At 39.9% G+C, this 13,082-nt stretch overlaps 2 protein-coding genes across 3 annotated transcripts in view; one reads left to right on the top strand and one right to left on the bottom strand.

Moving 5' to 3' along the window:
* Nucleotides 1-1,793: 1,793 nt before the first annotated feature.
* myl2b (myosin, light chain 2b, regulatory, cardiac, slow) lies at nt 1,794-4,835 on the bottom strand. The gene is made up of 7 exons (XM_068604707.1): nt 4,773-4,835; nt 3,396-3,485; nt 3,223-3,298; nt 2,800-2,904; nt 2,590-2,668; nt 2,462-2,510; nt 1,794-2,368 (listed from the first exon to the last, which is right to left on the bottom strand). The coding sequence occupies exons 1-7, from the start codon at nt 4,773-4,775 to the stop codon at nt 2,264-2,266; spliced, it is 507 nt and encodes a 168-aa protein (XP_068460808.1). The 5' UTR covers nt 4,776-4,835; the 3' UTR covers nt 1,794-2,263.
* A 5,456-nt stretch (nt 4,836-10,291) lies between these two features.
* Nucleotides 10,292-13,082, top strand: part of cux2b (cut-like homeobox 2b) — an 88,436-nt gene continuing 85,645 nt past the window's right edge. For both annotated transcript variants that reach the window (XM_068566385.1, XM_068566384.1), the window contains exon 1: nt 10,292-10,617. In XM_068566385.1, coding sequence (XP_068422486.1) covers nt 10,555-10,617 — 63 coding nt within the window. In that variant the 5' untranslated portion in view covers nt 10,292-10,554. The remainder of the gene's footprint in view (nt 10,618-13,082) is intronic.

Below are 13,082 nucleotides of genomic sequence, written 5' to 3'. Positions count from 1 at the left end.
AAAATAAGGGATTAAAAGAAGATGTATCTTCATTGTAGGAGTTAAATTTAAAAATGTGTAACTCATTTTCGTTTTTCAAAAGGATTGTTTATAAAACTATTTTGTGTGAATTCAATATATTTTTTTCTTTTTACTTTTATATCTAATCCTCTTGAGGCATCAGGAATTCTATGTAATCAAAGATATGACAATCACAGGTTGGGGAGGATGTTGTTTACACTAGTTAATTCCTCTGACCCTTATTAGGAATGCTCATATTAATAGCCTACTAAGGAAGCACTGTTTCAATTCAATATAGTTTCATAGTATTCTTTTTTTAAATAATAATTACCATATTTGGGCAAAGCAGCTATTAATTGTGACCAAAATATAATGTCAAATGTATTGGTAAAACATCTAAGTCTAGTTAAGGTAACAACACCACATCAGTTTGAAGCTCTTTGCTGTTCAAATGAGCAGTATTTTCCAATTGCACACTATGTCAAATTAAAGTGAAAATCACATTATCCTAAAATACTTGAAGCACGGATGGAAGTAACTCACTTTCAGCCCGAGTAGTTTAGTCTTTTACAGTGAGTTGTTGTGAGAAGATAGGCAGCATCTTCTTACTGTTTAATTATATACCAGCTCAATTGTCAGTAAGTCCAAAGCAATAATATAGTTGTATTGGTAATAACATAGTGCTGGTATGGCTACATATTTAGCAGGTAATTGTGCAGCAATTTTGGGAACAAAGGGATAATGGTCAATGCTTGATGTGGTAATTATTATGCATTATTCAGGAACATGTATATGCCAATTTTCTTTAAAAAAAAAAATCAAATCAGCCCTTTAAGTATTTTGACAGTCTGGTTATTAAAAATCAGACCTCAACAAACCATTCTAAGCGCTCTAGTGTTTTGGCAGTCATGATATATTGACAGGGAACAAATTACTACAATTCATGCTAATATTTTTTAGGCTGTTTTCAGGTGCTAAATTTAGTTTTCATAGGAGGGTACTGCTATGCTAATATCTTGTAGGTTAGCCAAGCACCTACTGTATGGATTCAAGCAAAAAACAACATTCCCCTTTAAACAAATGTAACAACTCTTAAATGAAACTGCACTATTAACTATCATCATTCATTAGGTTCCCATTGCAAACAAATATAATTTAATATATACTTTATGTACTTTAATTTTCCAAGGTCAAAGTTAAAGGAATATTTAGATAATGAAAAGGTTCCTCACGACCTCTGTGATCATCACCATCGCTTAGTGTCGCTATAGAGTGCATTTGCTGAATATTGAGAGGCAGAGCTTAAACAGAAATACACGGCTGCGAAGGCAGCACTGAACTCAATCTTAAATGACTATATCCAGCTAATTAAATATCACGACTGGAATAGCTTCTCTGTTGCAACAATGGGAAGTAAAGCTGCACACAAATCCATCTCCCATGAGCCAAGTGGAAAAGAATAATTGTTGTTTCTCACACTGGGATTAGCTGACGTCCTCACAGGCCTGCATGTTTAACCTCCTGACCACCGGAAGAATCCCACACACCACCATTAGTGGATCTTCGCAACTATAATCTTCAGTAATACCAACCCTCCCTTATTCATTTAGCAAACATATCTCATAGCATGTGATGTCAATACACAAGGACCAGTTCCTTCCTGTGGTCTCATACATTTTGAATTTGACCAAATACACACAGGAGATCCCATGTCAATAGCGTAGTAATAGATGTACCTATACACACGCTAACATATCGTGCTTCATGCATTAATGCAAAATGATGTGATTCATGTAAATGATTGTGAAACGTAATAATTGTTTCTGTTTATTTAGTTTTTATGCTATAGATTTTGTGATATTTCAGCACGAACATGACCCATTCATTTAGGGGGAGGCACCTCAGGCTTCCTATGGTTTTTCATGCACTGGTCATTTTTTAGATTTAAGGTAATTTTAATTCCATAACTCGTCTTCTCTTGGACAAGTGGAAAGAAAACCCCCAAAATACACATTTATTCTCCTACATTGTCTATTTGCGTCTGTAGCTTTCTACTGAATTCACCAAAAGTTAGCACAAGATAGTGCCTCAGTTGCATTTGTAAACATAACATTTCATAAAACTTGTAAAACAAAAAAGAATTGCCTTAATATAAGTAATCAACTGGGGAAGCTTTATTGAAATATGTATTCATAAAATGTTCCTATTCTATTCATTTGAGGTGTCTCCCCTTAAACATCCAGAGTGAGCGCTCAGGAATCATCTACTCTTGGTCTTTCTCTTCCCCGTGTGTGATGACGTGGACCAGGTTCTTGTAGTCTAGGTTTCCCGCTACATCTGGTGGGAATGCTGCAAACATCTGTTCCATCTATGGGAAGAAAAAACAAAAGATTAATATTTGGAGTGAAGAATTTCTTTAATCGAAACTCAACGCTGATATTTTCCGAGGTGGCGCTCTCACCTCTTCAGGGGAGAACCTGTCTGCCTGAGTCGTCAACATGTCGGTCACACTGTAAAGACAAGCAGCGATGATGAGGAAACTGGATGTTCACACCTCGCTCAGCCACACAGCACAGGGCTCTTACTCACAAATCTTTCCTTAATGTTCCTTTCCCCTCAGGATCGAAGACTTTGAACGCATTGAGGATGGTGTCCTCCGGGTCAGCGCCTGAAGATGAACAAGATGAACAGTTAAAAACAAAGGTAACATCTTTTTTTTTTTTTACCAAGATTTGCCATGCATATACATTTTAATTTGTTACAATTAGGCTCTGGAATATGCAGAACAACCCTCTTTACCTTTTAGTTTCTCTCCAAACATGGTGAGGAAGACTGTGAAATTAATTGGTCCTGGCGCCTCCTTCAGCATCTCATCAATCTCTTCTTGCTTGACGTTTACACGGCCTAAAGAGGAACGGCAGATAAGATGGAATTGGGTTTAGAGCTTCAACTGACAATTGTTGTCATAATTATCAATCCAACTGTTATTTTCTGGATTGATTGATGAATCCTGCCTCATAATATTACAGCAACCTCAGACGACTTCACCATATTGCTTTTTTTCTGAGCAACGGTCCAAAAATACAGATATTGTAGTTGCATTTCATGAGACAAAGACATTTTAACATGTGAGAGGCAGGACCCAAACAATGTTTTGCCAATTTTTGTATAACAACTTTGAATAACACAAAAGAGACGCAACAGACACGCAGGTGGTCCTACCTAAAGCTGCAAAAGTATCTCTCAGGTCATTCGTGTCAATGAATCCGTCTCTGTTTTGATCCATGATGGTAAAAGCCTGCAGAAGTTGTAGTGTTACATTCAATGTCTCCAGCATGCACAGAGCAAAACTGATCAGATTCAAAGTGAAAGGAAACATTTGGCAGAGCACTGACTTCTTTGAACTCCTGGATCTGAGCCTGTTCAAACATGGAGAACACGTTGGAGCTGCCTCCCTCTGCTCTCTTCTTTGCTTTCTTGGGTGCCTGCAGGGGTTTTGAAAATGACGCTCTAATTAGATTCAATACTAATGGCGCGATCATCACCTGGCTTTCTGCTTCGGCTTCATTCATTATCGGTTTTACAGTGACACGTGCGCTTGTGCTAACGAGCCAATGATCAGCAAACCTACCAAGTGTCGGGGCTTTAATTGCACAACAGGTTCATACTGGGGCGTGCGTTTCATTAGGACGGATTACAAACACTGTCAGTTTGTTATGGAAATATTTACTCAAGCCTCCCATTCTGCGAGAATGCAGACTAAGCCTGGGGAGGGTGTGGTCCGCTGCCCGCACTCCCACAGTCCCCGGATCACACGGGGGGATTATTCTATAGGGCCTGGGTGATGACAGGATGGTACACTGAGCCCTGTTTGATCAGAAATCCCTGTGAGGCAAGGATTATGTCGAGCTATTTACATGACTGCCAAGGAACGGTGAAAAAAAACTGTGTGAGGGAATGCAGCGCAATGACATCATATTGCTCGGATTCACAGGCCTCTCGACAGCTGCTGTCTAACCCTTGTTGTGGATTAGCTCTCGAGCACTTGTATATCTCGTGGACAGGACCTCTGGCGCTCAGCTTATTTCCTTATTTTGTTTTTAAGAGGATTCTTGCACTCGTGGGGCGAGAGACAGAGTCTGCTGAACCCTGATGCTGCCCTCTGAGAGGACCGACAGAAACCTGATTGATCGAGATGATACGTTTAATTATTCTTGACCTGTTTGTGGCCGGCACCTGTTGCCTTCTCTTCTCCTTTTCTTTCCTCCTTTCTCATCGCCTCTTCTCCCCTGTTACCTCTACTTTTCTCTCATCTCTTCTCTCCTTAATGCCTTTCCTTTCTTGTCCTTTTTTCTACTCTTCTCTTGTCTCCTCTGCTCCCTTTTCCTCTCCTCCTTCGACAGAGACCGTTAGAGCAAATAGGAGGCAACAATTACTCTATCTTAGTATCCTTATACTTAAAAAAAAGAAGATTAAATGAATCCATAAACCATCAATAGGACAACCAGAGTGCTCTCCTATTGATGATCTGTTTCGTTGATCTGTATTCAGTGCCCATACACACATTGACATGGGGTGTATTGATTCATCGTCATTGGCGTGAGCAGAGGAAGATGCATAATTCTTCAAAACATTCCATGACAGTATATGATATCAATAAATAATATAATATAATACAAAACACATGCAGCAGAAACAGAATGTCTATTCACAGCCTGGTGGTACTTTAAACAAGATTGAATGCAATGACAATGAAATCTCTGTCCACTCACCATGTTTCAGTGGTAGCTGAGGAGGTGCACTTTCCTCGCTGCTTTATGATCAGGGGGCATACAAAACAAGTGGTAGATATACTGACCCCTCTCCCCTAGATAATGGGGCACGCCAGGCTATTATTACTCCATGCCTTCTTTAGTCAGAGGCCAGGTAAAGAACACTATTCCCTCACCGCTGCCACCCCATTGTCAGAGTTCATGAGCTTTAGGGAGGATAGCCAAACACACATACCCCATTACTGAGACCCCAGAATAACAATAGGACATAGCTTTGGCTCAGGAAGGACAGTTGTTTGTGACTGACGGTTGCACTGGATGGGATCCATCACCCAGCTGTCCTGTGAGGGCCAACAGGGACCTAACCAAAGTTATGATGGGAGCTGTTTCTTGGTAAGACAATAAAGGGAACTGTTAGCATCCTGAGCCCCAACAAGACTTGATTATAAACAGCATGTCACGCTGTGGAAGACCTCAGTAGGACGCCTTGTTCATATGATGTGTTGCATGAACAACGGTGCTGTTCTCTTACAACAATGTTGGACAGTTATCCATTCATGAAAATGACAGTGTGGCACTGTTCTCAGCTAAACCAGTTAGTAGACATGTTTCATGCATAATACGTAGTTGTGAGGTGTATACGATGTTCTTTTTGTGTGACGATAATGTGCAAGTTAAGTGGATTTAAAGAGGAAAGTCAAAAATTGTAAGAAGATAAATGTGAAAGTCTAATCCCAAATATGAAGTCATTACTTTTTGAAGAGATGTTTTTTGTTTACTTAAGTTATTTATGGTTAATCCAATCCAGCATCAATCATCACACACTCACAGTAAACACTTTAAAGGCAAAAATAGTCAAAACAGTCAGAACTTAATCTTTCACTTATTGTTACTTCACCCGGATGTTCGAGCTCCACTTTGCAGAATCACGTCTGTGTGCAGTGTTTGACACCAGAAGGCAGTTTTTACATTCCTCTGCTGAAGGAGGAGAAGTTGCTCTGTGCTCACCTCAACTTTCAGTTCATCATGTTTCTCAGCAGGAGTTTGTCTTGGTCCAGAAAGCCACTAAACAAGTGTGAGGTGGAACCACGAGACCTTCAGTGCACAAACACAATGGACTTTGCAGTGAAGTCAGAGACGTCTTGTGTCCAGCAGTTAAACTTTGGAAATTAACAATATCTGCGTATTTATAGATTCGGGATGTTTCCATAAGGACGATGGAATACGTTTTAAGATTTTTTAATAATACTATTTTTGACACGCCACGTGTCAAAAAATGTAAGAGAGTTTCATCGGAGGTTTGTAGTATTTGATATATGGGTTGAATTAAAAGATTGGTAACTACAAACAAGTATATCATCTTTAATTTTGGTTGAAGTGACCTTTTAAACATTTACAGGACTGCAGACTAAAACTACAGAGGCTCATTTGGATGTAGAAATAGTTAAATATAGCTTTCATGGAGATCATTAGAATAGTATTTTATTACATTTGTTTTATTCAAGTGTTTTTCAATAATTTCTTGAAAATGACAAAAGTTAATTTATATTCTTGTGGTTGAGATTTATCTTTTTCAAAGCAGATATTTTGACATGTAATTGCATAAAAAGCAGTCGTAAAGTAACTCTTAACTTTACGGATGCATAGCAGTTTGATGTTCCTGTTATTCTGCACAATGGTCCGCAGGCTTGAATGACTGGAACACTGTCGATGTTATTAGTTATCTAGAGATGTCTGCTGTGACTAAAGTCTGACCAGCAGAAATAGAGACAATGGCTTCAAATGCTCTAATGCTACTAAAGCATGAAAACAGTCACTGGGGATCAAGTTGAACCATACAACTTAATTTAGGACAGGTTGAGTGGCGCTGACGTTTTCCAACTGCAGACTCCTTTATTTCTTTGACCATTCACTTCCCCCTCTTGTCCATTGGGTAGTGCTAGCAACCCACAGCATTCAGCATCGGATCCCAACTCGGCTGCACTGAATCAACTCACTGTTGTTTCCGCTGTTGTCCCATCTGATTTGAATCAAATACTGTTCGTATATAGCGCAGATCCAGCTCTAATAAAATCACTTTTATCTAATTGCATCATGCACCAAATGAGGTATTTCATTATGTTGATTATGATTTCTATTCATAAAAATTGCAAGACATTATCACATTTTCTAATGAATATTTAAATAAACCTTCATCTGGTCCACTAATCACCCACCCAGTAAAAAAATGTCCTTTTAATACAGTCATAGTGCAGATGCGTAGCATTCATCAATACAGGCGAGTCCAATCAAGTATTGGTCGGCTCACGTAGGTGGATGGAAGGTGCTGTTACAAACTGTGAGCAGCTCTGCTGTTGATGAGGATGCAACCCTTCCGGAGAGGTACAGGCTCGAGACTCTCGTTGTTAGAGGGAAAAGGTGAAGAGGAAGCTCAATAAAAGACTTCTGGAATGCAAATAATTATAGTTTCAACGCTTTGCTCCTGCTAAGAATTATAATGGCATACCGTTGCACTGGTGAAACTGCTCAGTCAAAGCAGAGACCTCTCACATTCTGGCAGACCATCGTTCTCTTTCGCTTTGATCCACTTGTTTGGTTGAATAAAGGTTGCTATGGTAATTGCTAAAGAAGTACAAAACATTGTGAAACATTTACAGGCACACACACACACACACACACGCACACAAACACACACATGCACACGCACGTACACGTCATAGCAAAGATAGAATAATTGCATCTGCCAGAGTCAAGTTGCTATCCGGCCTTTTATTAGTGGACATGTTGTCAGGCTCTTTCTTCAAAAATGAATCTCCCATGAAGATCACATCGTAATGGGTTGAAGAAAGAACTGTATATACCTCCTCCAGGACAACAAGAGGCGAGAGGTTTAATAGTAGTTGATGAGCATGACTCAAGTAGCTTGTAATGATGGTTTAGCTGGTTTGCTGCCAAGCAAGCTCAAAGAAACTTCCATCACTCCCCAGCAGTTTGTCTTTTCCTGAACTGTCGTCCTCTCCACACTGATGTCCTGCCTTTCTTCTCAGGAAACACGGTCGTTTTAAATCCCTCATCCACTGACCTCATCAAAACAATGATTTTCTAGCTCTTGGATAATTTCCCTTCTGTGCGCACAGTCCTCATTTTAAGTAACCATGCATTACTTTTTTAGATTAGGCTTAAAAGGCCCATGGTGCTTTGTTGATGACGGAGGTGAACGTGAGGTCAAGATTATATTCGTAACTGATTGAGGTTACGAGTTTCAGCTATTTTTCATGTGGAATCAGGGGGGCAGACAAAGAATCAGCCTCTGGAGGGGGAGATTGTGGGTTTACGTCCCACCTGGGTCCCCACAGAGCCAAGGGTGCTCTACATTCCCGTTGAGCCACAGTACAGTGTTCCTATCGAAAAATGTTTGGGACTACAAACACTTGTGCTTGATCCGCCGGCAAAACAAGAGTTTTCATTCTGAGCAGGGTGTGCTCGTGGGCACGGAGACAAGGTCACTTGAGAAAACAGTATTTACTGCAGATCCTTACTCACTGACGTGTCCTGACCCAGAGCCTCAGCTTGTTTCGCCCAAATAAAGTGTTTCTCGGAGAGTTCATATATATATATATATATATATATATATATATATATATATATATATATATATATATATATATGTATGTATATATATATATATATATATATATATATATATATATATATATATATATATATGTATGTATATATATATATATATATATATATATATATATATATATATATATATATGTATGTATGTATGTATGTATATATATATATATATATATATATATATATATATATATATGTATGTATGTATGTATGTATGTATGTATGTATGTATATATATATATATATATATATATATATATATATATATATATATATATATATATATATCATTGTTTTTTTTTCCAAAATGTGTTGCCTATTGATCTAATCATCTACTCAAATGTCAATTTGCATAAACGCTTATCTTTAGATAATGGATGTTTTAAAATTAAGGCAAGAAATCACAAGATTTCAGACAAATTGACTATTCATTCAATGTACTAATATTCTCCTTCATATTTCATGAATTGTAAAATAAAATTAGAAACTGTCTTCTGCAGCTCAATAGCGAATTCTTGTTTTCTTATACACCACTATTATTTATGAATCCTGCATTTTAGCCTCACCCTAGAGCCACAAATAAAGAGCAATAAGCAAAACTTTTAATAATCTGTCCTCTCTTTCCCCGTAGGTGTTTGTCTATGGCAGAGGAATATGTCATTGTCCCCTGCGGTGCTAAAAATATGACCCATGAGGATATTATGCTCTACCTGAGACTGATTTTCATATTGGCTGGAAGCTCCCGCACACTGAGGCTGGTGCACGGTGACCAGGGGGTGGAACGTGGACTAAAACCATGGTTTTGATGAATACCTTCACTCGTTGATGAAGGTATAATTAATGGAGGAAATCACACAGTGCTCCTATGCACATAACATCGCCTCTAACACGGTGGTGTCAGCAGGGGGAGCACCTGGCACCAGTGTTGGAGCACTCCAGCAGCCTGACCAGAGGAATGACTTTTTTTATGTAGACAAAGAGCCCCCTCGTGCTTTATTAAGTTAGACAAAGTAAAACACTTGACAATTTATATCTGCTTTGAATGTTGTCATCGGTATAATTACTAGGAGAATTGCCAATTTCATAAAGACAATTTGGTTTTAATCCAATCTGAAAGCAAATGTTTATTATATTACACTGCATGCACATTGCTATCATTGTGTCCGAGTATGAACCATTGAAGGAAAATGTAGGCACACAGATTTTGACATTTTATGCAAAATGATCGACAAAAATCCCAAAATGGTTTAAAAAACATAACCAAAACATATGAAATGCTAAATATTAGCAAATGTGGGCTTAAAAAGCAATTTCCTGACAAGTAATGATGTATCAATATAGTAAAGAAAAAAATATATAGTAAAGAAAAAACACAGGGATAACATCCAAACACACATACCCCAAGAATAAAGAACACACATGCTACTTTTAATGTCAATACATCACTCTAAAGGATTTATGTAAAAGTGCAGTTCATTAACAGTATATATTTTACATTTTCTCTTCAAATACGGACACAGAGTTCAATTGATATATTTTGTGTAATTTGCATGTCGACAAAACGACACGTGGACTAACGTAAAGTGACATTCTCATAACAGTTGGACTGCATATGTCGATAATGTAGCTTAATTTCCAACACTGCCTCTAATTGTAGTCTACTGTCCCGTATGCTCCTGTAATAAACACTGTACAAAAAAAAAAGGAAAAAAAAGGGAAGAAAAAAAAAGTAGGCTTGGCTAAATTCCCTGAACTCCTCTAATCTACACATCATCTCCTTCCCTTTTCCAGACGGTATTGATCAACCCCGGGCTTTACGTCAGTATTGATAACTTTGCCAAAGCAAAATCAAGTGCAATTGTCCAGTTAATGTTGGGAACGGAGGCACGGACACACTTGCTCTTTACTTTTCAAAGACCCGGGCAGTTCTCCAAAAATATCGTCTACTTTTTCCCCCCGTTACTTCCGCAAAAACATGTTGGCAGACTTGTCAAACCTATCGGCGGAGTCTCGTGTCAAGTCAGTTCGCTATTTTTTTCTAAAAGTGGGACCGGTGATCGTAAACGTTGTTTAACGAGGGGGAATCCAGCCCACATATTTATTGCAGCCGCTGAAAAAAATCTCCTCAATATCCCCCAAGATGGCCGCCGATGTAGGATCGATGTTTCAATATTGGAAGAAATTTGATCTACGGCGGCTTCAGGTTAGTGCTATTCTCACCTTTCTCTGCTTATTTTTTTCCAGCGGTACGTCTCGTCACTGTACCCCGGGGTGTGTTGTCTCGTTTCGGGGGAGCGCGAGGCGAAAGCTAGCGGTGTTTGCATTGATAGTTATTAGAAATTGATCTCTCTTCTGCCTTTGTTCAGTTCAATCATTGATCCGCGGTGGAGCGACCGTGGAGCGGCGCAGCCTCTGTGTTAGCCACACCGATCTGGGATCAGCACCGCGGACAGCACTGATGTTTACATGCATTAGCTTTTCTGCCTTTTTTACTCTTTATTGTCCGCGACAAGCGCCGGCGTACTTACATGCACGGAAACTTTTAATGCGCCCCTGAATCTCTGTTCTTGGACATAGGCTGTAACTTTTTCACCCAGCGTAATGTTTTATGCGGTTTGTGTCGACGGCCGTTGCGTTGCTGCTGCATCTTTCAGTAGGCTAATAGTACAATTCTTGTGATTTTTACATTTTTGTGTGTGTATGTCTTGAAGAATTTGCATGTTTGGCGAAGTTTCATTTGTGATTGGGAAAGTTTATTTTGCGGACATTGAGACATTCTGTTCGGACATTTAATGGAGAAAAAAATATATCTATATATTCATGTGTTCCGTATTTATTTGGTGGACTGTACATTTAGAGAGCGTCGCCGACAGCGCAACACATAGAGCCAGTTAGTTGCATTAAAACAAGCTTTTGTGAACGCAGAGGCGCCGGACCGTTATGTCGCGGTCCCAAATGTTTCTAATTAATAGCGTGGAGAATGTGGCAGGTGAGCAGTTTGTTTGTATCACAGTCATAATGCAGGCTGCACACACACACACACACACACACACACACACGAACACACGAACACACACACACGGTCCTATTAAATAGCATGTCAGCTCCGGAGCCTATAGCTTAACCCACTGAGCGCAAAGTTGCATTTATAAACCACAACGCCGACAGGCTATGCGTTAGTGTTTCTGCAAGCGGACGTTGAATTAAGGATGAGAAAGCTAAACGCTGCTTTCAGTGTCCACTCCACCTCCCTCCCCTCTCTCTCTCTCTCTCTCTCTCTCTCTCTCTCTCTCTCTCTCTCTCTCTCTCTCGCTCTCTCTCCCCTCACCACCACCACCACCCCTCCTCTCCTCTCTCCTCAAGCCGCATAGGGCTGCTCGGCCGGGGGGCCTGTGTAATTGTATTCCCCGCTAATGTTTGTAAATCAGCCTCGGCTCGGCGCAAGGGCAACGTCTCTGCCGTTTGACTGATGTTCTGTAACATGAGAAATGACAGGAGCACGGCAGACCGTGTCCCTCTGAAAAGCCTACCGAGGAGGAGAAATCAGATCTGGTGGCTCTCGGGTTGTCTCGTGTTGGCCGAGTGTTATTCCGGCTCCCGGCCGCTGGACCTCTCTCTCTCGCCCAGGCTTGGATCCAGAGGGGCGAGGGAGCAGCTATTGTTGTTGCGGCTCCACGTCGTCCCCCCTCGCTCCCTCTCTCTCTCTCTGCAGGCTCTCAGGCTGATTCACCCCGGTGTAACATTTGTGATAGATGTATACATTCAAGGTTTTTCATTAAATATGACTGAGTAGCCTCGCAGCTGAATCTGAACTGCCCCTTAAGGATGCCCAAGCCATTACCCAGTGTCACGAGCAGTGATGTAGTGGTATATAATAAAAAGGGTAGCCCCGAGTCTGTGACCACCATCATAAGGCATACAGCCATTTATTTATATATAAAAAATAATGATATCCGCAGAAAAGTATTAGTTCACGCTTGGGTTCCCTTGAATGACGGCATCCTCGTGGAAATTAAGTTTGATGTAGAATATCAGTAGGCCTACCTGCAGATGGATTATTGGTAGTTCATTAGGGTGGAAAAGTAAATAATTGCATCAATGACGAACCCGTGGAAGATGGATGCAATGAATGTAGGTGTTAACATCCGCAACAGCCCTGATTTTAGGCTTTTGAAACATATTGCCATCTAGTCCAGGTGATATTGTGGAAAAAAACACTGTTATATTTTTATGAAAATATCATCCCTTGACTTTATCTTCAATGTCTAGTCTGGAAAAGTGCTCTTTTTATGATGCTTTACAACAGGTTTGTTTATCATATCAAGTTTTGGTGTTGGTAATGTTCCTGTGACAGTCGACAAAGATACAAACGAATGTATGTGTTGAAAGTGGTGGCTTAATTTTATACTGACAATATGTCCCTTGCGCAGAAACATTTAAAGTTTCACAGGATGTTATCACATTGGATTTGGTCCCATTATCTTATTGTCAGAAGCTCTGGTAAATATTCTTACAAGCCTCTGGTTGCAAACATGCCCGTAGCTTATATGTGACATCCTCTGCTACATATGTCAGAAATCAATTAATTCACTTATTTCTGATTCAGTCATGGTTGGAGCCGGTCCTGGCTGCGTAGAAGCATTACAGCCGTCTCCCCGTCTAACCCCA

The sequence above is a fragment of the Clinocottus analis genome, unplaced genomic scaffold (genome assembly GCF_023055335.1).
Source record: "Clinocottus analis isolate CAN_PGR_092001 unplaced genomic scaffold, fCliAna1.0.p SCAF_7, whole genome shotgun sequence".
Taxonomy (NCBI): Eukaryota; Metazoa; Chordata; class Actinopteri; order Perciformes; family Cottidae; genus Clinocottus; species Clinocottus analis.
This window is presented reverse-complemented; position numbering and strand designations above follow the sequence as displayed.

Coding starts and splice junctions, on each gene's coding strand:
- myl2b (XM_068604707.1), bottom strand. Junction 3,299..3,395: donor AGATCCAGGAGTTCAAAGAA/GTCAGTGCTCTG, acceptor CAACTTCTGCAG/GCTTTTACCATCATGGATCA. Junction 2,511..2,589: donor GGAACATTAAGGAAAGATTT/GTGAGTAAGAGC, acceptor TTGTCTTTACAG/TGTGACCGACATGTTGACGA.